General features: G+C 40.9%; 1 protein-coding gene across 7 annotated transcripts in view; it reads left to right on the top strand.

Moving 5' to 3' along the window:
* The window catches only part of KLF12 (KLF transcription factor 12), a 479,922-nt gene that overhangs the window by 364,053 nt on the left and 91,233 nt on the right, over positions 1 to 24,636 (top strand). For 6 of the 7 annotated variants that reach the window (XM_067016247.1, XM_067016246.1, XM_059042250.2 and 3 more), the window contains exon 6: positions 214 to 276. In XM_067016247.1, coding sequence (XP_066872348.1) covers positions 214 to 276 — 63 coding nt within the window. Of the gene's footprint in view, positions 1 to 213; positions 277 to 3,130; positions 5,816 to 24,636 lie in introns of those variants that run through there. The other variant, XM_059042257.2, reaches the window with a different exon arrangement.

Raw genomic sequence — 24,636 nt, 5'->3', positions numbered from 1 at the left:
GTTAAAAGTGGTGCAGAAGGAAAGAGAGAGACTGCTGGTCTGTAGGCATAGGAATTTAACTGCATCCATTTACTAAGAGGTGCTCAACTTCTGGGGCATTTTATATTGAGCAAATCTAAAAGAGATCATTTATAAGCCAAATCACTTTTTATTTGTTCATTTATAATCAGAAAAATGCTTTTTCAATGACTGGATTATTCTCATCTCCTACAGGGTACATCCGTCCCCAGTATCAAGGGTCCGGGGAAATCGAATGAATAATCAGAAGTTTGCTTGGTGAGTATACAGTCTAGGTGACAAGAATTTAGAAGTCTTATGGGAATTTTTAATAGAACTGTGTTAGAAGAGAATTATTCCTGCTTTCTCTGCAGAGAATACATTTCTACTGACTGAACTACATTATTTCCCTTTCCTTTGGAAAATTCTAAACAAACGCAAATAGAGTTCCTTTCCAGCCAAATCGTCTTCACTCACCAAAAACTGAGTGCAACATTTTTCTCCTAACAGATATGGCATATTTCCAAGAATTATCAACTGTTACATTTTTAAAGAATGTTTCCCATTTTTAGAAGACACTCACTTTTTTAGTAAGATTTAGACAACAACTCGGGTTTTTCTCAGGTACCAGCTTCTACTTCTCATGAAGATTTTCATAGTAAATTAATCTATTAAATTAATTATGATGATTACTGTTTAGATGCCCTTTTTATGACCTTAGCCTTAAATATCAAGGGATTTGTTTTTCAATTTGGGGAATACAAAGATCTTCTTTCACTGACTAGTTTTTTTTTTTTTTCACATCATCATTGGAGTATAACTGCTTTACAATGGCGTGTTAGTTTCTGTTTTATAACAAAGTGAATCAGCTATACATATACATCTATCCTCATATCCCCTCCCTCTTGTGTCTCCCTCCCACCCTCCGTATCCCACCCCTCTAGGTGGACTGACTAGTTCTTGAACAAAAATAGAGATGGAACTTAATCAGATATGACCTGAAGAGTTATTTCAACCACAGAACATTGATTACTGATTCCTTAAAGAGGGAATTTAAAGTGTTTCACAAATGTTTCATGTGAAACAAATGAACAGAAATCAACGTAGATTTTAAATCTATGTTTGTTCACGTTACTCCATTCTCCAAAATTAACCTTTCCACACGTAGGGTATCTTCAAAAAAAGGAAGGAAGGAGCAAAGGAAGGGAGGGAGAGAAGTAGGGAAAAGAAAAAAGAAAAAGAAAGAACTGATCTGTGTACTGTCTTACTTCAAAGGTGAATGGACATTCACAGGTCTCCATTCTTTTACTTCACTGAATTGCACTTAGAATGGGATTTTGATTAAAAACTATGGCATTTTTGTTTTTTTTAGGTATGGGAAGATGATTACCAAAGATTGAGCTTCCAAACTAATTTTACTCCTAAATCAGGATTATTTTTAGACACAAAATAATGATTCTTTGAATTTGAATAGTGTCTAATCAGCTTGCCTCCCTTCCCCCATTAAATCTAATTAACCCTCACGGTAGCTTGGTGGTGTTAAATATCATGCTTTTCTTTTTCACAGAGTGGGAAATGGAGTACAGAGGAGACAGCCATTTGCTTACACACTCCCTAAAAGCTGGGGCATTCCTCATGGTTTCTCACAATCACTAAAGCATACCGTTCCCTGTCAAACCTGGAAAGCTGAGAGGATAATAATGCTGATTGCCATTACATAAAAGGAAAGGGAGAAATCAGGCCCTTTTTGGACTGCATGGAACCGATATTCCTTCTTAGTCCAAAGCATATTGTGCTAAAGAAACTTTATTACAAATAGAGAATATGAGCTGTCCAAGTGAGTGACGTAAGCTAATGGGTAGAGTGCCGTGTTGTCCGGTATGAAATCCAGTTTCTACACCTTATTTCTCAGTGGCTAAATGTGGAACACCGAGTACATGACACATTTTCTTTCCTTCACTTTTCCTTTCTGGAGTATTAGAATAACAGTCACTTGTTCCTACATAATTCATAGCACAGTATTTGGTTAGTAAGTTTAAACCACTTTTATCTCCAGAGAAATAATCCATGAAAAACAAAAGGGATCTTTACTACTAGGCTTGAGAAAATTCTACATTTATTTATTCAGCAACATTTATTTACACTCTCAGGCACTAGATTACAAAGATAAATAAGATATGCTTTCTGTCTTTACGGGGCTCACTGTTTTGTGGGAGAGGTGGGTGTGTGATGCCTCACATATATAATATACAATATTACATCATACAAGTAATGTATAATAAAATGTGGATAATGCTCTAAGAGATACGTTCATAGTATAATGTTCAGAAGAGAATGTTATAAGCTCTGTTTAAGACTAGTTTCGGAGTGAGCAGTTGGGAAGGGGAAAAGTATAGAGGAAGGAAGAGGATTGTCAGAAAACCCATCCCCAAGAAGACGGTTTTTGAGTAAAGACCCAGAATTAATAGGAAAAGCAGAGGGTTGACACAGCACTTCCTTTATTGATTGAAACACATATACAGAGACCTGGAGACATTCCTAAATTATTTGGTCTTGAGTTTAGTTAAAAATCCTATTGCATATGCTACCTTGAATTTTTTCTTACGTAAATACTATGAGGCTGGTGTATGGAAATAAATCACCCAGCTAGGAAGAAGCCCAGTGGATCACCCAGCATCTACATCTACTTAAGTGATAAACTCTTGCTATTTCTTTGTGAAATATTGGCTCTGAAAATCCAGAAGTTTTAAATACTCATGCTAGCCATGGGTATGAAAGTGATCGTTGCTCTCCGCAAAATAGAAGTTTGGGATAGTTTATAGAATTAGATGGCAAGTTCAGCACTAACTTGGTTCCGGCTTGAGTTAGATCCGCAGACACTATATGTGAGTGATGTTGGGTGATTCTGTGAAGCCAGCAAGTGGTGCAATCAGTTAAAAAATATTGCTCATCACATAAAGCATTAAACCTCAGTAAAAGATGGAAAAGCTTGAACTTGTAAGTTATGCCTAGGAAATGCATGACAATTGGTTGTAGATGTCAACAGCTGTGGTTGAACTATCAAACCACTGTTTATTATTGAGTAAAGATGGCTTAAAATTGTTAAGTAGTGTTTTTCTTTGCACAATGTCAGTACAAGAGGCAGCATCCCTCCACCGGCCTCATTCCTGTGGCAGCATATTTCCTTTGGAGCTGAAGAAAGGTGTGGAAAAGAATGTTCAAGACAAACAGATCTGCTGGAATGGAAGGAAAATGTGGTTTAAAAAAATATACATAACCAGGAAGGAGCTGAAAGCACCAGACTGTAAAGGGTCCAATGACAGATGTTAGGATAGAGCCAGGTTTGTTATAACTACCTGCCAACTTTTAGGATTAAGAAATGGCAGTAAGAACCCCTTGCAAGATCTGTTAGCACCCCAGTAGAGAACAAGAGATCACTGGACGACTCATTTAATATTCAGTTAATCAGAGGTAGAATCCAGACCAGATGTAAACTCTATCAGAATGGCTCTCCCCTGACTGCCATCCCGCTCTAGTAATATTTGCTGATTTGAGGATTGATGAAGCCTTTGAGGTTCAGCACATGAACTTCATTCTCTGTGTCACGTGTCACAGCTCTCCTCTTTCACAGCTTCCTTTGTCCAATGTGAACCTTTTCAAGAGCATTTGGTATTTTTTCTTACATATGATAATGACAGGAAAAAAAATATTTTGCTCCATGGGGGGGGGGCAAATGGGGCAAGTCTTATTAGAGAGTTGAATGTACAGATAGGCTTTTCTTCTTCACAGATCTTTTTGCTTGAAGCTCTTGTATTCTGATACCAAACCCACAGAGCATGGCTGTTTCCAAGTTGTCTTTCAGCTCTTTTATTCCTAAAGCTACTCTAGAAATCTGGAACCTGTGTTTGGTGTGTAGGTTGAACGAGGACAGGGAGGGGCTTGGTGGGGAGTATCTCTGAACTGAACGTCGAAGTTGATTTAAGGCTCCAAGCTTGCCAGGATCAGTGAGAGGATTCCAAAAACGTACACCTAGTATATGCGCATTTATAGCTTTTCTTTCGTTCTTCTCTTTATTTCTCCTTCCATCCTGCTCCAGTCCCAAAGTTTTCAAAGACATGGGTGTATATGGTTGTTTGGTGATGGTGTAGTCATGGTTGCACTATGCACCCAAAGCATCCATGTACGGCTATTATGTGACAGAGGTATGTGTCACGTAATAGACACTGTGGACTATTTATACGATAATGGAGAAAATTAGGCATTGTGAATACGAATTGCCATTAGTAAGATAGGATTAATTTTCTCTAACCAACCAGATGCTGCCACCACCAGTCTCAGTCATGATTCCTTTCTAACCAACATGCCTGAGATGTTACGTAGCTGTCTACAAAAGAAGCTCCAGTTTTAATAGCGTATCCATGCAAATTATGACACATTCTGGGTGTGAATCACATTTCACATTTGGAAGTGAAAAAATTCCGTGTCACCAATTTTGGGGAGGGCAGGAAGAGCCTTTGCACACTTTGATGTTTTATTGTTTGATACGCTGTGCTACAATGAACTTAAATATTTATATGCATATAGTTGCAAATGTTAGACATGACTTCATGGAGACTTTCTGAAGGGTATAACCAGTATGGATTTTTGTCATAAAAATAAGGACGTTCCTTCTTGCTTAAACTTTGTGCCTTAATAGAGGAAGGTGCTCAAGTTGTTGATACTGGAAACCTTTCAGAAAGCTGAGGTAGAACTAACCCATGTTCTACATGTCCAAATGCAGTAGTTATCAGCTGTGGGGCTGGAAAGGAACTGTAAGGATTATCAGGTTCAGTTCAGCCTCTCACTTTTACAAACGTAGAAATGGAGGTCCAAAGACAGAAATGTGTTCCATGTCAGATGTGGGCATAAACGCAGTCCAGTCAGCTTTCTGCTACTTGGCAGTTAGTTACCTGTGGGCAGAGCAAGGGAAATGCTAAAGATTAAATCAGATGGATGTTTAATTCATTACAAGCTAAGCAGAAGGCTTTTGTCTGGGAAATTCCCATGAGATTGACGTGACGGGGGAGAGAAAAAAGGAGGAGAGAGAGGCCTGATAAAGACACTGCTTTCCATTCCAATATGTAGCAACTGCTCCTTGCCAGAATGTTTACTCATCATCCTGCAGATCCTTGCATGCTCATTATTTATAGATAATATTGACTATGTTATTTTAATTACCAGAGCATTACACTGCTTCTTGACTTATGGGGCAAAAATTATGATACTGTGTCTGAACTTTAATATGTGAAAATTCCAGTTCCCAGAGTGCCTGCCTGGGCTTCATTTTTTTTTTTTTTTTTTTTTAATCCATACGTATTGGCAAATAAGTAACAGCAGGTTGCCTTTAGATTTAGTTTGGAAGCATGGTCTCTCCAGTGTTTGATGACAGATTCAGAAAATGGGCCGTGGTTTATATAATCATAAACCCGGTTTGCGAGTTCTCTGTCTCCTGAATTACAATGAAAGGTACTTCCACAGTGTTGCCACATTTAAAATCCCTCCAAATCCATATCTTTTCTTCTGTTATAATCCAGTGTCAGCTAGTAAATTCGTAACTTCCACCACCTCCTCCACTTTAGCTTGGTGACAATTATGTATACTTTAAACTTGTATGCTGTCTTTCAGATTGCCCTTCTTAACAACCTTTGGTCTAATTTTCTTTAATTCTCTATTACCCAGAATTTCAGCAAGAACGGTCGATAAAAGTGTTTCACATTCCTGTAATATCAGCTGATTTTTGTGTCTAGTATTACTTCAGTCACAATAAAGATGATTTGGGAAAAAAGTTTAAGTTATTTTCTACAATTATTTTCTAATTAAGGGAGAATTAAGGCTATAAGATCATGCTGAGCTAAAAGGTCACCACTTCTGAGACATTTTTCTATTAAAAGTTCATTAGTATTTTGTTTTTACCAACCCGCTGCTCAGGACCATACTGGTGTCTTACTGGGCATGTCAATATATTCCTTGTTCTTTGTGGCATCTTCTCAGCACTGTAGCTAGATGTGGTACCATTGTGTATTAAAACATCTCTGTTGTATTAACTAATTTTAGCATGACCGAGAAATATTAGTTCAGTATTCAAAAGGACTTGTTTGGAAAAATCTAAAAATACACAGAGACTTAACAACATACTTCTCTGTTAATACAGGGGTCAAAGAAGAAATTTCAAGAGAAATTTAAAAATACTTTTAACTACAGTTGACCCTTGAACAAGCAGGGGTTAGGGGCACTGACCCTGTGTAGTTGAAAGTCTGTGTATAACTTTATAGTCAGCCCTCCATATCCATGCTTCCCCATGCATGGGTTCAACCAACCTCTGACCGTATAGTACTGTAGTACATCTTACTGAAAAAAGTCTGCATATACGTGGACCCACACAGTTCAAATGCGTGTTGTGTAAGGGTCAGCTGTAAATGAAAATGAAAACACAACTCATCAAAATTTGTAGGTTGCATCAAAAAGCAGTGCTTAGGAGGAAATTTATTGCACTGAAAGCATATGTTAGAAAAGAAGAAGGATCTAAAGTCCGTAATCTGTTTTTTAAATTTAATTTTATTTATTTTTTTATACAGCAGGTTCTTATTAGTCATCCATTTTATACATATTAGTGTATACATGTCAATCCCAATCTCCCAATTCATCACAGCACCACCCCCCACCACTTTCCCCCCTTGGTGTCCATATGTTTGTTCTCTACGTCTTGTCTCTATAAAGCCTTAGGACACCAGAAAAAGAAGAGCAAATTAAATCCAAAGTAAGCAGAAGAAAAGAAAAAAACAAAATGACTTGTTGGTAATTCTGGGATTTGTAGCATATTTTTTCATATAATTGTTGTTTCTTGGCTTGGTTTTACATAGCTTAAGGGTATTTAAAATCCACACAATCAGGAATCATGATTTTACTGGGAAAGCTACTTAAACTACAGCTTTTTATAGTTTTAAAATGTGCAGTGTGCATTATCCTCCATCAGTCCCCTCCCTGTTAAACTTGTTCAGATGTAGACCTTTAAAATAATGGTTGTGTTGTAATGAAACAGGCAGAATAAGGAGATTTAGGGAGTCATTCATGAACAATGCAAGGAAAAAACTGTCCCAATATGAAAAACGTGATGTACCTACTGGTAGCACCAGTGCAAGTTCTGTTATAATTAATGTATGAAATTAAAACAATGAAAGATCTTATTTTATATATCTCCAGAGGAGCCTCAGTCTTTCTTAGCCTTTGACAGTATTTTTCAGTGGATACTTTTGGGCTAAAGAATCAGCTAACCAAAGCTGGCTTCTAAATATATATATTTGAAAGAATAATGACTTAATATTAGGACCCAATCAAAAATCCTAATGTGTTCTTGAATGTGCTGGGAATACCGCTCAGGATCATAAATCTTAAGAGAATGCTTGGGGTACCAGTGGTTTTGTTTTGCTTTGGGTTTTTCAGTCATATTTCCAATATAATCATTCTAGCCGTGGAGATTTATCTGTATACACACGGACAGTGAACTAGCAATTTTAAAATTAAATAATATATCCTCATCTTACTATATGTTTTCCTCAGCTGGCCCCTAGATTTTCATAAAGTTTCTTAACAATTTCCTTCAAATTGGCTATTTATTACCTTTCTTGGTACAGTACTAGATGACCTAAGGAAAGACCAATATCCTGCTAATGAATATATTTCTTTTAATCGGTTCTAAGAGAGCAGTGGATAGCGTGTGACCTATTTACCCCCCCAATAAAACCAACCCATACCACATGGGTTTTAGTCACAGCTGCTGCACATAAACCCTCAGCGAATAAGTAGCAGGAGAGCTGAGGACCCTGCAGGAACCCACTGTCTGTAGCCATTACCTCTGTCTCAGTTTTCATTCGGTTTAGTCTCCTCTATCAGGTGAGTTTTCTTTTGTTGGAAGTAATGGGAACTGAGTCTGTTTACCTTAAGCAAAAGGTAATTTTGTCGAAGGGTTACGGGAGGCAAAGGAAAAAAGAGGAGCTGGGCCTCAGGAAACACAGGGAGCAGGACAGCACCTGGGAGCACGATTGAATAAGCAGGTGCGGGCCCAGAACGAGGGGAGCTGGACTCCTTTTCCAGCTCCCCAGTCTCAGTCAAGGTCAGAGTCTGATCAGCCCCAGCCTGGCGCAGGTGCCCAGCTCTTGGCCGAGGTGGGGAGGGTACCTACCTTGGTTGACAGTCCTGTTAACGACCACACGTAACGAGGAGTGTCCCAAAGGAAGAGGAGCTGCCGATACCAAACAGTGATGGGAAAGGAGATGCTTCATAAACCAGCAGTGTCCACTTGCCCTGTTACCCAGTGAACTAGAAGGGACCAGTAAAGGCGGTTACTGAACTTCACTGTTATGCCTTGGAGGCAGTCTTTTCTTATATTTTGGATGATGAAGGCACCCCTGCAATTACTAACTAGAAAAAATGGCTTCTCTCCGGCCTCACTCTTGAATGTTCAAAGCACAAGAAGAGTGTTCAGTCAAAATAGACTTCATTCTTGAAACTTAACAGTTTTTGATCCTAATCCCCTCAAACTCTCCATTTTCCCAGAAATCCTGCTTGAAATCGTGTATTTTAAAAAGCAGCTTTTAAAACCAAACACACTGGGACTTCCCTGGCTGTCCCGTGGTTAAGATTCTGCGCTTCCACTGCAGGGGGGCGTGTGTTTAATCCCTGGTCAGGGAACTAAGATCCCGCATGCCATGAGGCGCAGCCAAAAAAGTAAAATATAAACAAATAAAACCAAACACACTTAAGGACTTCCTTGGTGGCTCAGCGGTTAAGAATCCGCCTGCCAATGCTGGGGAAAACGGGTTCGACCCCTAGTCCTGGAAGATCCCACATGCCGCGGAGCAACTAAGCCCATGTGCCACAACTACTGAGCCTGCACTCTAGAGCCCGTGAGCCACAACTCCTGAAGCCTGCATGCTCAAGAGCCTGTGCTCCGCAACAAGAGGAGTCACCGCAATGAGAAGCTCGCGCACCGCAATGAGAAGCTCGCACACCGCAACAAAGAGTAGCCCCCGCTCGCCACAACTAAAGGAAGACTGCACACAGCTAGAAAGACCCAACTCAGCCATAAATAAATAAATAAATTTATGGAAAAAACCCACAGTTATTGTGAAAAGATATAAAATAGAGGAGGCTCCTATGAAATCAATAGGGCTTGAAGCCTGCAGCCTTGGGGTTCTAGTATAAATTTGTCACTTAGACTAAATCAATCTTTCTGCTCCTTTCACCCCAGTATTTCTGTTAAGTGAATGAATGAATGGTGTTTGACCCAAACTATTCAGATTTGGTCTTGGGAAGAGTGCAACAGAGATAATGCTAGTCATAGTATCACCTTGAAAGAAAGTGCTTCATAAACCTTAGGTATTAGCCCACAATTGAATGTCAACTTCACATAAAAGGAATCTTTTTCTACCACCTGGGGGATTTTTTTTTTGACATACCCAGCAGTTATTATAATCTCAAATGAGGCTATAAGTTACTTCGACTCTCCTGGGTCCTTCTTAACTGTAACAGTTTAGAATCCTGAGCAGGTGAGTATAGGTAGGTAGGACTGTGGTTTGATACATTAGGTGAATACATGTTCCAGGAAGGGCAGGTGTTACATCCAAGCAGAAATGATAGCTTTTTAGGTTACAGATGGAGCCACTTTACTTCAGTTTCTGTGAAGGCCAAATAAACAGAAGGGTAACTAACACTCTATGTTACTAATTCTGTGTGACTAGTAGATACTCTCTTCCACCTTATATTTGGAATGCCTTCATACATAAGACATATTGGGTTATATCCTTTAAAAAGCAATGATTTAAATTACCCATGGGATTAAATTAATGTTCTTGTAAAATAGAAATCTCTCCAATTCCATCTATTTTCCCCTTCCTCTACTCATCGCCTTCTTTCCTTAGAGGACTGTAAAGAAAAAGAAACATTGCTTCCCTTAGATTTTGTAGTTGATATGTCTGGAGAAAGAAAGAAAATAGCTTTCTATTATTTTTCACTTTAGACCTGAATTATTTCGTACTCTTTTTAATTTTTTTTTAACATCTTTATTGGAGTATAATTGCTTTACAACGGTGTGTTAGTTTCTGCTGTATAACAAAGTGAATCAGTTATACATATACATATGTCCCCACATCCCCTCCCCCTTGTGTCTCCCTCCCACCCTCCCTATCCCACCCCTCTAGGTGGTCACAAAGCACTGAGCTGATCTCCCTGTGCGATGCAGCTGCTTCCCACTAGCTATCTATCTTCCATTTGATAGTGTATATATATAGGTCATTGCCACTCTCTCACTTCGTCCCAGCTTCCCCTTCCCCCCTCCCCGTGTCCTCAAGTCCATTCTCTACGTCTGTGTCTTTATTCCTGTCCTGCCCCTAGGTTCTTCAGAAGCTTTTTTGTTTTTTTTTTTTAGATTCCATATATATATGTGTTAGCATATGGTATTTGTTTTTCTTATTTCGTACTCTTTGAAGAACCCTGTAGCTTAACCGAAAGAGTGGACTGATTTCTTACAGTGCAAGTGGCTTACAGTAAGTAATCTTCCCCAAACTTTACAGGCTGTGAAGTGTTTTTTTGAGAAAGAAGGAAAGGTGGAATTGTATTGAAGGTAGGAAGCAAAGGCCAAAGGCAAGGGTGTTGAGAACAGAAGGAAGTTGCTGCCACCTAGAGGTAAAAGTTGGTAAATGGAGGGTGTACAGTGAAAGCTCATGGAGTGATCCTGAGAGGAGACTTTGAGGTAGAATCATCATGAAGCTGAAATGCTGCCAGTTGACTCAGTCTCTGCCTCTAAGTGGGACTAGACTCATTCTCTCCCCTTCCTGTTGGTAGTGCGCCAATATTTCCTATGAGATTTTGCTGACACTCGTGGGTTTTTCTATTTTTGTGGACAATAGCCTTGTTATTGATCATGAAACCGTCTGTTAAGTCTTTGGAAGCCATTGGAAGTCCTCTGTACCGTGCAATCTCAGTTATTTGGAGGAGTCCTTATTATCTTGGCTAATAGAGAATGTCTTTTCCATAATCCATGCCATGTATTTCAAATATTACCTTGGGAGCTCCTCGAAGACTACATTTTCATCGGATTTTGTGGCTGACGCTCTCCTGTGTCTCAAGAAAGCTCAGGTAGCAGGGAGACCATTGAGGTGCGAGCAGAGAGCCCCGGGAATACCATTTGGAGGAAGGGAACCAGAGATTCCTCTGAGTTATGCCAAAACCTAAAACCAATGCGGCACCAGCCTCAAGAATAATATACAATGTAGCCCATTTTCATTTTGGTTATTAGGAACTAGTTGTACATAGCAGTGACAATTTTTTTTTTTGTCTTGCCAGGACATTTTTAACGGAAAATCCTCCCTCATAAAGAAGCCTAGGCAGCCAGGAATGTTGTGCTGACACACTTGGCTGGCGATTCTCTCTTTCCAGGACGGCCATATTGCACAAACCCAGGGGGCACTCTTCACATTGTAGCCTATGTGGAGGGTGCCTCCTGGGGCACTAAAGCAAAGCATATTGGCATGGAAAGGTGAGAAAAGATGAAGAGAATATCTGTGTGAGCTTATACATCAGCCCCTCTCTCCTCTCCTGAATGGGAGACTTGATTGAACGTTGTGGATCATTGTGATGATGGTTTTCAGGGGGAAAGAAAGGCTTCAGAAAATACCCAAAGACATCAGCAAGACCTTTTAGAAAATGAGGATAGCAAGCAGAGTGTTCCTGTGTTCCTTGTTTATTTTAAACCCAGCTGCTGCCCTAGGACGCATTAGCTGAATCTCTTATCTGCCTACCTGCCTGGTGGGGCTTGACGTACTTGCTTGCCATTTTTTCTTAGCTTGAATTTAATTTTAAGTTACAATGTAAGTATTTACATTCTATGTCACTTGCAAACCTGATCACTTTTGAAACTGCCAGAAGTTTTGTGGGTTTTTTTTTTTTGTTTTGTGTTCAATAGCATCATCACTTTTCTAGAATAGTTGTGTTCATTCATTTGTTCCCTTATTCAGTGAAATTATGGCACCTGCAATGATCTGGCCACTTTTCTGCACTCTGGGGACACTGTATTTAATAAGACAAACGGGCCTGTGATCTCAGAGCTCACCGTGGAGTCGAGTAAGATAGATAACTAACAAATGTCTGGAGGTGATAAGTGCTCTGGTGAAAGTGTAACGGGGGAGGATGATTGGAGACGACTGGAAAGCCACCCCAGGGGCTTGGTCAGAAAAAAACCCTCTTGAAAGAAGGAGACACACAAGCTGGAAGATGCCTGAAAAGGAGCCGGCTATGTGAGCCTCTGGGGGAAATGGTCCAGGTCCTCGGAACAACTCACACAAAGGCCCTCAGGTGGGAACACATTTGGAAAATTCAAGGAACATACAAAAGTGAGTGGGGAGCAGGTGAAACAAGGTCAGGGCGGAGAGGTTGGCCGGGACAGAAGCCTGCAGCCTGTGGTCTGAGTGTAACGGGACCACGGGAGGAGAATGAAATGACCAGATATGTGTCTATCTGCAAGGCTCACTCTGGCTACTGGGTGGAGAAAGGATTATTAAGAGTGAGGGGGCTTCCCTGGTGGCGCAGTGGTTGCGAGTCCGCCTGCCGATGCAGGGGACGCGGGTTCGTGCTCCGGTCCGGGAAGATCCCACGTGCCGCGGAGCGGCTGGGCCCGTGAGCCATGGCCGCTGCGCCTGCGCGTCCGGAGCCTGTGCTCCGCAACGGGAGAGGCCGCAACAGTGAGAGGCCCGCGTAACGAAAAAAAAAAAAAAAAAAAAAAAAAAAATGTGCTATTTGTTCAGCTCTTCCAGACCCAGTTTTCTTCCTGTTCTCCACCCACACAATCACCCAAGCCAGAAGCCTCACAGTAACTTATACTCGGTCAAAACCAACATCTATTTGATCACCCAATCTAGCATTCCTCTTTCTAAACACTTCTTGGCTGTGTTGGCTCTTCTTCATCCCATCTCTTGCCTGAAGTATTAACCTGAGCTCCTAATGGTCTCCTTGGATTCTGATTCTTTCTACTCGCTGCTGTATTCAGTCTTCACCATGCCTACAATGATGTTTGTAAAATGCAAACGGGGATTGCTCTTCTGTACAACTCTGCCAGTGCCTTGCCGTCGTTTACATGTCCAAAGCCCTTAGAGCAACTTATGAGACCCTTTGCAAGATGACTCTTTTCCTCCTTTTCCACTTCGCTTTCCCTAAATGTTTCCCATCAGCCTTGGACCCTACATTCCAGCCACACTGAACTTATGTTGTTCAAAACACCTTGATCACAAAAGAAACTCATTCTGAAAGACTCAGATTAAGAAATCTCTCCTGTGCAAAAAGTCTTTGCTACAGTCTCCCATCCCAGCAGCCTCTTCTTCCTCCCTGATCCAATGCCACTGTATGAACCGAATTACCGTCCTCATCATTTGGTTTACTGTCCTCATTTGTTTGCCTGCGTGTAATGATTTTCCCACCTTTTCATCTGCAGATGGCAAACCCTCGCTTGTGAGGACCATCATTTCCTGGCTTCCCTCACAGTACATGGGACAGTCAGCCCAGGCCATATTGATCAATGAGAAACGAGTAATCTCCACATCCTTGTATTATTTGTAGGAAGACTGAGGCCCAGAGAGTTTAAAGAATGCTGTCCAAGTTTGCACAGCGAATTTGAGCTGGGATTAGACCTTGTGTCTCCTGACTTTGATGGTTTCCTTTCCACTTTTTCATGGCTGTTTCCTATTCCTTATTCAGTATTTTTTAAAAAGTAGAAATACTCAGATTCAGAGAGCAACAAGAATTTTTTTTTTCATGTTAGAAACATCTTTAGACATTACTTATATCATCTCTACCGTTTCTCTGCTTATAATTATTGTACTCAAAATACTTGAAGGATAATTGTAGAATACTGACCTGAATTTCAGAGATTGGGGGCCTCATCTGTCACTCTCTTAATGATCTGATCTGGGGCAAGATTGAGCTCCTCATGCCTGCTCTTGCCTATATATTTCACAGAGATGATATGAAAATAAATAGAAGAGATTTTGTAGGAAAGGACTTAATGCTCTGGAAGGCAAGATGCTCCAAAATGCCTCGGTGGTATTTTTTTGGTCACTGTTCACTTTTCTCTTAAATGTAACCTCCTTTATTGGTACTTTAAAAATACATATATTTGACAGCTTTCCATTTCTCTTTTTGTTTCCACAATCATGTGGTTTTATAAAGGATTAAGATTCCAGTTGTTACCTCCACCTGCCTTTTCCATTTACATGTCTCCCTCTGATGTACTTGATTCTGAATTTAATTATTAGGCTTACATTAACACCCTGTCTCTTTGCTTTCTTCCCGCCTAGTAGTTCTTCGTGGCTGAGTGAAAAGAGCTTGATTAATAAAAGCTTGCCCTTTTATATTTCCTCGTAATTAGTCCAATAAAGAGGGGTCACCTCCTGGATGGGCTTTGTGTGGGTAATTTTTTTTTTAATTCTTTGTCCTTTGGGTGTGCTAATTCCATGGCTTTTTGTTTCTTGTGTATATTGATGGATTTGAAAATCAAGCTTCTGGTTTTTATTGCCACACCTTCAAAGACACAGACACCCACAAACATCACAACTCTGGAAATAGGACTTGGAACGAGATTTAAATGGTGCCTTTGTGGTTTAACAGGATTAAGGCATGGGACATTGTCAGATGAACAAAGAATAAATATCTTTTCTCCTTTTAATCGATTAGCTAACTCAACAGGTCCTGCATTTTAAGTGGCACTGTGCAAGAATATCAAATCCATGTTGGTGTGAAGAATTAAATCATTTATCTTCCCAAGGGCTAAGAAGCTGGACCTCGCCAGGATCATAGCAGCTGTGGACGCATGGTCCCAGGGCACACACCAAAAAGGGCCTCCTGATGATAATCAGGGAGGATCATTTACTCTATAGGAAATGTCCGTCAAAGCAAATCTAGGGGTGTAATTGGCCACAGAGGGAGATGTGGCCTCAGAAGTACTGAATGTAGATTTCTATTCTCCAGTAATTTTTAAGGCCCTTAAAATTGAGCTGGGGTGAATAAATATAAAAATAAAAATCCAAGCAACTCAGTGGAAAAAGGCACAGGCTTTAAGATCAGGGGATGCTAGTTCAGATCGTGTCCTCTGCATTTATTGGTTGTTTGGCCTTAAGCAAGTCATCAAATTCCTCACCACCATTTTCCTCAGGGGTAAAAATATAACAAAAGTATCTCTTTCCTAGAGCTCAGCGGCTTAAAATTTAAATGTGTGGATTCAGGTTAAAGATCCAGCTGGAGCAGGGTCATGTGTGTTAGTTATTATTTTTATCAAAATGCCAACTCCTGATTATCTCCTCCCTCAAAAACAACCGTCTAAACATCATCTGTGTCTGACTCTGCCTTCTGTGCGGGTTATGTACTACCTCCTGACAAAGGGAACCTGATACAGAATTAGAAATGGGCCCTGAAATCAATAATTTGCTCTCAGGCATGCCTGGTTATATTGCTGGTAAATAATTCATCCTTTGGTGGTAGAAGGTAGGTCTCCAAAGTGATTTTCCACAAACTCCTCATTTTTAACACTTCTCTCCAAACGGGAACAATGAGGTCTGATTTCCTCAGGAAATGGACTGTGTACTTGGTTAAACCACCTTTCGGTGATATTTTACATTCTTAAGCTTTTTATAGTTTTACGCATTTTCATACATCTCATTCCATTTATTCTCCATAATAATTTTGGGAGATCTCTTAAAAGATATTACTATCTTAATCTTTTAAATGAAGAAGGGCAGAACAGAGTGGAGATTAAAGCATCAGTCTACTTATTTTCATGTTGCAGTTACCGCATACTAACTGTGTAACCTTAAGGCAAATTTCTTAATATCTCTGCCTCAGTTTCCTAATCTATAAAATGGGACTTGCTGTCAATCCTTGTGCCGTGGTTATTGTGAGGATTAAATGTACTAATACCTAGAAACCTGTAAGAACGGTGTTCAGCAGACTCAATAAATATTGACTATTAGTATTTTAAGGGAAAGCAAACCTAATTTATGCAGGACCACAGCTAATATGTAGCTAGCATTAGTTATCTCATTAATATCTAGAAAGTATTTTGACCCTCTTACAGATAACAAAGTGGAGACCTAGGTTAACTGATCCCAATATGATACACTCAGCTGACCTCAGTATTTCCACTACATCCCTCCTGTTCACTCTTCCTTTATCTCCTTTTTAAATGTTCATGTTTTCCAAAGTTCCATCTCGTTTTGCATCATCTTTCTTAATGATAACAGCCTTCTCCGCAATTTAAGTCCCCACCCTTTTGCCAGTGACAGCTTGGATTGACCGCATCCTCCTCTGTGTGCCCACCAAGTCTTTCTGTCACGGTCCTTGAGTGTGTGTGTGCGTGTGTGCGCGAGTGTGTGTGTGTGTGTGTGCACGTGTGCGCGCACCTCTCTCTTTTAGACTCTAAGTCTCCGGTACCTTACAAAAGGTGTGGCCCATACATAGCAGGCACTATGGAAATCTTAGAGGAAGGAAGAAAAAAAGGGATGGGGCATGGTTTTAAACTGAAGTGTTCTAATCCTCCTAGAATACTTTCCAGAATATTCTGGAATGTTTTAAGAGTGTTTCCAAGATTTGCTCAATTAAAATTATCTGCTTATCAGAAATCTGACTGATCTTGAGTACGTACTCTGTGCCAGTCACCTTGCGAATCCCGGGGCTATAAAGATATCCTCAAGGAATGTCTGTCTTTGGGGGAGATTTCAAACTCTCAAGAATGAGTTAGCAAAATTACGTTGTTGCTGCGTGTTGATGGTCTTTTGTAAAAATCATATCGGCGCCTCAGCAACTTAACATATTTAGATATTGCATCATGTGTTGGCCCTGGGCATCAGCACTGTTTGAACTAGTGGAATTCATGCATAGAAATTATTAACATTTTTTTCATTTCATTTAAAAGTTTTTTAAAAAGTGTCTCCATTGTCTCCTTTTCCTAGTGTGGTTTACCATGTTTGTAAACTGAAAAATTATTGAACGAATACAGTTCCATCACTGTTTGCCCACATGCACATATACACACTCTTGATTGTGGTAATGCAGTATTTTTGTTTGGGGGTTTTATCTGTGGATCTTTGCCAGCCTGATACTACTCCACTGTATTGACATTGGAATGTCATTAGAATGCCGATTTCTCTCTGGGTTTAGAGACCCATTTTGAAGGCGTCAGGCATTCAGTAATAGACTTTTGCCTGGTGTAGACTGCCTGCATTACCTATGTAGTAGGACATGACTATCCTTGAAACGTAAAAATGATACATCTTTTATCTCATGACCACTAATGTTGTTCTGCTGTTATTGATTCAGTTGTGTAGTGGCATGCCCTTGACTTGCATGCTTTCAAACTGTTGGGTCTCTTGAAAATGGCATTTAGTAAAAGCAGAATCATGGCTGTTATTGCCTGGCATTGTCTGAAACATCATTTGCATTTACAAGTCGGTGCTTATCAGTAGATCGGGAGGCCTCTGATTGTGGAGATTGTAGATGTGAAGCACAGGTGTTGACAAAGGACCATTTCCTTCTCTTCTTGCACTTGGTACTTCGGCTTAGTGTGTGAAATATAGTAATTCTTGCATGCGATACTTTCATAAAATATGGAACCACTCATTGTCACAATCTGGACATAATATGTCCTTTGGGGCTTCCCTGATGGCACAGTGGTTGAGAGTCCGCCTGCCGATGTAGGGGACACGGGTTCGTGCCCCGGTCCGGGAGGATCCCACGTGCCGCGGAGCGACTGGGCCCGTGAGCCATGGCCGCTGAGCCTGCGCGTCCGGAGCCTGTGCTCCGCAACGGGAGAGGCCACAACAGTGAGAGGCCCGCGTACCACCAAAAAAAAAAAAAAATGTCCTTTGTTAGATACATGTTGGGGAGAATAATAATTACAGTTAATATATATCAATATGCATGATTAGGATTAGATTGGTCAGAGTATGTCCTTCAGCCCTCATTCCAGTTGACCTGAATGTCACATGATTTAGTCACTGGAAGAGGAAAACCAAAGCCTGCTCCCTGGCTCCTGACCCAGACCTCTTCATGGTGAGCTCCTTCACACCTTCATGATTTTAGTCACCATGAGGCAAGAGCAGTGACTTTCCTACAAGAAACAAATCCTTTAAACGAACGTGCATTTGCAGTGTACATTCTTTGATGTCCCCAGGGGCTCAAGAACACATGTCCAAAAATAACTGCATACTGCAGATTTATGGTAATGAGCTATATTTTTTAAATGGATACAAATGTAGTAACCGCAACTTCTCCTAACTACAGAATGAGTAAAATGTTTATTCTCATTGATAAATAATAACTATCACTTTAAGCATTCCTAAAAGTGACAGATTCTATTATCAGGCCTTGGTCCAAAGGATGTAGCTGGCTAAAGCTAGAAGGCTCTGTGCCACTAGGTGCAGCTGTCATCTCTGGATATAACACCAGGATGCAGAAACATCAGCATTCTTCTTTTTTTTTAAGTAATTAATTTATTTTATTGAAGTCCAGTTGATTTTCAGTGTTGTATTAATTCCTGCTGTACAGCAAAGTGATTCAGTTATACATAGATATGTTCTCTTTCATATTCTTTTCTATTATGGTTTATCACAGGATACTGAATATAGTTCCCTGTGCTATGCAGTAGACCTTGTTATTTTTCCATTCTGTATATAATAGTTTGCATCTGCTAATCCCAAACTCCCGATCCTTCCCTCTCCCACCCCCTCCCCCTTGGAAACCACAAGTCTGTTCTCTATATATGTGAGTCTGTTTCTGTTACATAGATAAGTTCATTAGTGTCATATTTTAGATTCCACATATAAGTGACATCATATGGTGTTTGCTTTTCTCTGTCTGACTTACTGCACTTAGTATGATAATCTCTGGGTCCATCCATGTTGCTGCAAATGGCATCATTTCATTCTTTTTTTATGACTGAGTAATATTCCATTGTGTACACACACACACACACACACACACACACACCACGTCTTCTTTATCCACTCATCTGTTGATGGACATTTAGGTTGTTTCCGTGTCTCGCCTATTGTAAACAGTGCTGCAGTGAACATAGGAGGTGCATGTATCTTTTTGAATTGTAGTTTTGTCTGGATATATGCCCAGGAGTGGGATGTCAGCATTCTTTATTTCTGAAACACTAGCCTTCGTTGAAGGTAAACCTCAACCAGCTACCTTCAGGAAATAACAAACTCTCATTATGTAGAGGGACACATGCACACTTCCACATATATGTATATATCCATACCTGTATGTATATCGCTCTCACCCTGCAGTTTTATTTCTTAATATCCTGCTACAGATTTTGCATGCGATGAGCATCCTGTCATCACGCTAGCCTTTAGCAGCACGTGCTGCTGTACTTTCCATTCTTGCATTGCTCTTCGTTGCCTGCACACCTGCTCCTGCAGCCCCGGGGCGTTGTAGCAGTTCTTCCTGTACTCCCTGCTCTGGTGTAACTTCCATTGCTGCCACCACCCCTCCCCATACTGGACCGGCTCCCGTGTGGCTGACTCAGGCTCCAGGTGGTCCAGCACAAAGACCCCCGTCACCGGCTCTCCTCTCCTACCACTGATTTGCCAAAAAGGGGTTTTATAAAAACTTGTCTTGAGAAGATTCCCTACTGGAGGGGGCCTATGCTTATCCTTTTAAATTCTTTTTCACCCATTGTCTCACGGGAGACTCACAGTCAACCTTTGGGACATTCACATTCGGTATCACTGACCACATTTTGTCAGTGATGAAATGAAGGATCCAAAATAGAGATTCGGTGATTCGTTCTCTGTAACAAGCCACTGTGGAACAGAGCCAGCACATTGCGATCTCAGTCCAAATTTAGCACTGGATCTCCTAACCCAGGCTGCCCAGAGTCAGCTGGAGCTCTTATTTGTGGAAGGAGCATTTCAAAGCAGACACATCAGCTCTATTTTATTTCCGTGCAAAGATGCCACAGATCTTGGCATTTGGGTTTGTTTGAAGTATGGAAAAATATTTTGTAGAAAGGGGAAAGATGAGCTTCCAGGTAAACATAAGAGGTCACTGAGGTTCTTGAAACGAATTTTCAAAACCTTTTTAAAGGTATAGATTAGTTTTCTCTCTGAAATGCTTGACATACAATCCTGCCTCAAGGAACCAGGGGATTATAAGAACTCTCAATGGACTCTATAGTCGTCTGATTTTTCTCCTTTTTTCGGGGGGTACCACAACTTCCTAGAAACCACCATCATGGGTTTTTGTTTTGTTATGTTTGCGGTACGCGGGCCTCTCACTGTTGTGGCTTCTCCCGTCGCGGAGCACAGGCTCCGGACGCGCAGGCTCAGCGGCCATGGCTCACGGGCCCAGCCGCTCCATGTCACGTGGGATCCTCCCGGACCGGGGCACGAACCCGCGTCCCCTGCATCGGCAGGCGGACTCTCAACCACCGCGCCACCAGGGAAGCCCACCATCATGGTTTTTCTCATCAACACAATAGGACTTTAAAACTAAGGTGAGGGCTTCCCTGGTGGCGCAGTGGTTGAGAATCCGCCTGCTGATGCAGGGGACGCGGGTTCGTGCCCCGGTCTGGGAAGATCCCACATGCCGCGGAGCGGCTGGGCCCGTGAGCCGTGGCCGCTGAGCCTGCGCGTCCGGAGCCCTGTGCTCCGCAATGGGAGAGGCCACAACAGTGAGAGGCCCGCAAAAAAAAAAAAAAAAAAAAAAAAAAAAAAAAAAAAAAACTAAGGTGATTATTCTGAAATTATTCATGGTTCTGAAGCACACTGTTACCAAAACGATTTTGAAGATGTACTTCTTGCATCAACTTTTTCTAAATAGAAATAAATGCACCTAAACCTATGCATATAACAACATACATATCTCTTGGTAGTTTTTCAGAAACCATTTCAAAGGAAGTTTCCATGTAACTTCAATGGAATAAGTAAACGTTTCTTCTAGTACTTCTCCTCCGCCACCCCACTTGATTTCTAAAAATATTCAACTTGTTAAATAGTCGTATAGTAAGTCTTTTGGCAAAGCTAAATTCTCGGGTGCTTTCTGGATCTTAAAACAGAAGGCTATTTTAAGGAACATAGCACTGATCAGACAACAGAATTTAAGACTGCATAAGAAGAGTTGATCCTGCAGGAAGTCAGGATAAACCCCTTCCGCCAACATTCAACAAGAGGGAGTAGTAGTAACAGCACATGCAGTACTTAGGTTATTCATAGATGAATATGCGTCCTCCAAATTTGCTCATACTCTTTTTTAAAAATACCTATCTGTCTATCTATCTATCTATCTACCTATCTATCTACCTACCTATCTACCTATCTGTCTATCTATCTATCTTGGCTATGCCGGGTCTTAATTGCGGCACGCAGGGTCTTCTTTGCCACGTGTGAGATCTTCATTGTGGCATGCGGGATCTTTCAGTTGTGGCATGTGGGATCTAGTTCCCTGACCAGGGATCCAACCTGGGCCCCCTGCATTGGGAGCGCAGAGTCTTAACCACCAGGGAAGTCCCCAAATTTGCTCATATTCTAAGCTCAGATTTTGGAAATGGAGTGTAGCCAGAGCTGAAGAAATCAGGGCTGATGTCTTCAACCCCTCTGAAATTTTTTTTTTTTTTTTTTTTTTTTTTTTTTTTTTTTTTTTTGCGGTATGCGGGCCTCTCACTGTTGTGGCCTCTCCCGTTGCGGAGCACAGGCTCCGGACGCGCAGGCCTAGCGGCCATGGCTCACGGGCTTAGTTGCTCCGCGGCATGTGGGATCTTCCCGGACCGGGGCACGAACCCGTGTCCCCTGCATCGGCAGGCGGATTCGCAACCACTGCGCCACCAGGGAAGCCCAACCCCTCTGAAATTTAACAGGCTACTTCCTGCCTCCTTTAGTAACTTTTCTTGTAAGTGGAGAAACTAATGGAAAGATGTGGGATTTTCTTATGTAAGAGGATGAAAGACCAGAGGAGGGCTGGGACTCAGGGATAACTCAGGAGATATGCTCAGGAGAACATAGGTATACTATGGCTCTCCCAGACTTAAGGCGGTGATGGAAAGAACTGAGAAACAGTCACTCCTTTGATCATGGGGAAGCTGAGCCATTTCAGTCCCTCACAGGGAGAGGTGACTATTGTTTCTTCTGGATGAACTGTTTCCTTAAGGGAAAAGCAGACTGGAATACTGAGCTCTCATTTGAAAGTGTACGCGCTACCATTTCATATCCTCAGTGCTAAGAGGGTTGATGTTACTCACATTCTACTGTTTGACCTCTTTAAGGTTGTTTAATCTGCCTAAGCTTTATTTTACTCATCTGTAAAATGGGAGTGATAATGCCATCATCTTAGAGTATTGGAAGAACTAAATAAAATTATACACGTAAAAGAATTAACAGAGCATCCGGCAAACCTTAATTTGTTCTATAAATGTTAGCTATTGTGAGCTATTGTGATTTGAACACACAAAAGTTCAGCAAAAGGAAAATTCCTATTTGTGATGTTCTAAGTAGAGACTAAAATCCATATACTCTCTGTCTTTTGAGCTCAGGTTTGGCTGGAGTAAAGCTAGCAAGTAATTTCAGAGATTAGGTTCTGTTCTTAAAAAATTTTCTGCTTTTCCAAGTGAAAACTTGTGCGTGTTCCACAGAATACCTTAAATATTCAGAAATCTTCCCTGAGTCTAATGACTGTAGCAAGAATCTGAAATAATAAGCACTGCCCTTTGCTTCTGTCACTTTTTTTTTTTGCTTCTCTTATACCTCTAAATATCCAGCATTTTATTAAATTGACCCTGTTGTCTCTGCTCAAAAGCCACCAAATGAGAGAATCGTCAGCAGGATGGGCTTGAAACTCACCATGTCACTAGGCTTTCCAGCCACTTTTCAGAGGTCAGTGTGCATGGCTGCAGGAACGTGAAGGCTCTCGTCCCTTGGTGGCCTGGGGTAGGTGTGCAGCAGATGACAGAAGGGGACTGTCACAACCCCACTTGCTGCTGAACCCCCAGAACTCAGAGCTGTGCTCACACATAGTAGGTGCTCAGGAAACATTTATGAAATACTGAAGAAGTGACTGATCTCACGATGACATCTTGAGATTTTTTTCAAAGCAACTAAACTGTATTTTTTAAAACTTTAAAACTAAACTTCATATGGAATATTTAGAGAGAGAAGAGTGGTAATTGGTTAGTATAAACTTATTTTCTGTAAATTTAGATTTTTTTAAATTGAAGTATAGTTGATTTACAGAGTTGTATTAGTTTCTGGTGTACAGCAAAGCAATTCAGTTTTATATGTATATACATATATATTCTTGTTCATATTCTTTTCCATTATAGTTTATTACAAGATACTGAATATAGTTCCTTGTGCTATACAGTAGAACCTTATTGTTTATCTCTTTTATATATAGTAGTTTGGATCTGCTGATCCCAGACTCCAAATTTATTCCTCCCCTACTTTCCCCTTTGGGCCTATTGGCCATCTGTGTGTCTTTGGAGAAATGTCTGATTTCTTGTTTTAAAGTCAACCACTGAGAACAGTGAACTTGTTGAATTTCATCACTGGAGGGACAAAGGTGAGAGTTTTAGTCTTATTATATTAGCCTTACATACTTGAAATTAAAATAATTCAAAACAGTGACACTGAAGCTCTGCAGGTTCCATGGTACATGGTTTAAGACAACTGTCATGGAGCTAAGAGAGAATGTGGCATTGGCCTAAGGATTATAAGAAGAGATATCATCTCACACCGGTCAGAATGGCCATCATCAAAAAATCTAGAAACAATAAATGCTGGAGAGGGCGTGGAGAAAAGGGAACCCTCTTGCACTGCTGGTGGGAATGTGAATTGGTACAGCCACTATGGAGAACAGTATGGAGGTTCCTTAAAAAACTACAAATAGAACTATCATTTGACCCAGCAATCCCACTACTGGGCATATATCCTGAGAAAACCATAATTCAAAAAGAGTCATATACCAAAATGTTCATTGCAGCACTGTTTACAATAGCCAGGACATGGAAGCAACCTAAGTGTCCATCAACAGATGAATGGATAAAGGAGATGTGGCACATATATACAATGGAATATTACTCAGCCATAAAAAGGAACGAAATTGAGTTATTTGTAGTGAGGTGGATGGACCTAGAGTCTGTCATACAGAGTGAAGTAAGTCAGGAAGAGAAAGACAAATACAGTATGCTAACACATATATATGGAATCTAAGGGGGAAAAAAAATGTCATGAGGAACCTAGGGGTAAGACGGGAATAAAGATGCAGACCTACTAGAGAATGGACTTGAGGACATGGGGAGGGGGAAGGGTAAGCTGGGACAAAGTGAGAGAGTGGCATGGACATATATACACTACCAAATGTAAAATAGATAGCTAGTGGGAAGCAGCCGCTTAGCACAGGGAGATCAGCTCGGTGCTTTGTGACCACCTAGAGGGGTGGAATAGGGAGGGTGGGAGGGAGGGAGACGCAAGAGGGAAGAGATATGGGAACATATGTATATGTATAACTGATTCACTTTGTTATACAGCAGAAACTAACACACCATTGTAAAGCAATTATACT

Source organism: Kogia breviceps, chromosome 16 (genome assembly GCF_026419965.1).
Source record: "Kogia breviceps isolate mKogBre1 chromosome 16, mKogBre1 haplotype 1, whole genome shotgun sequence".
In the NCBI taxonomy this organism is placed as follows: domain Eukaryota; kingdom Metazoa; phylum Chordata; class Mammalia; order Artiodactyla; family Physeteridae; genus Kogia; species Kogia breviceps.
This window is presented reverse-complemented; position numbering and strand designations above follow the sequence as displayed.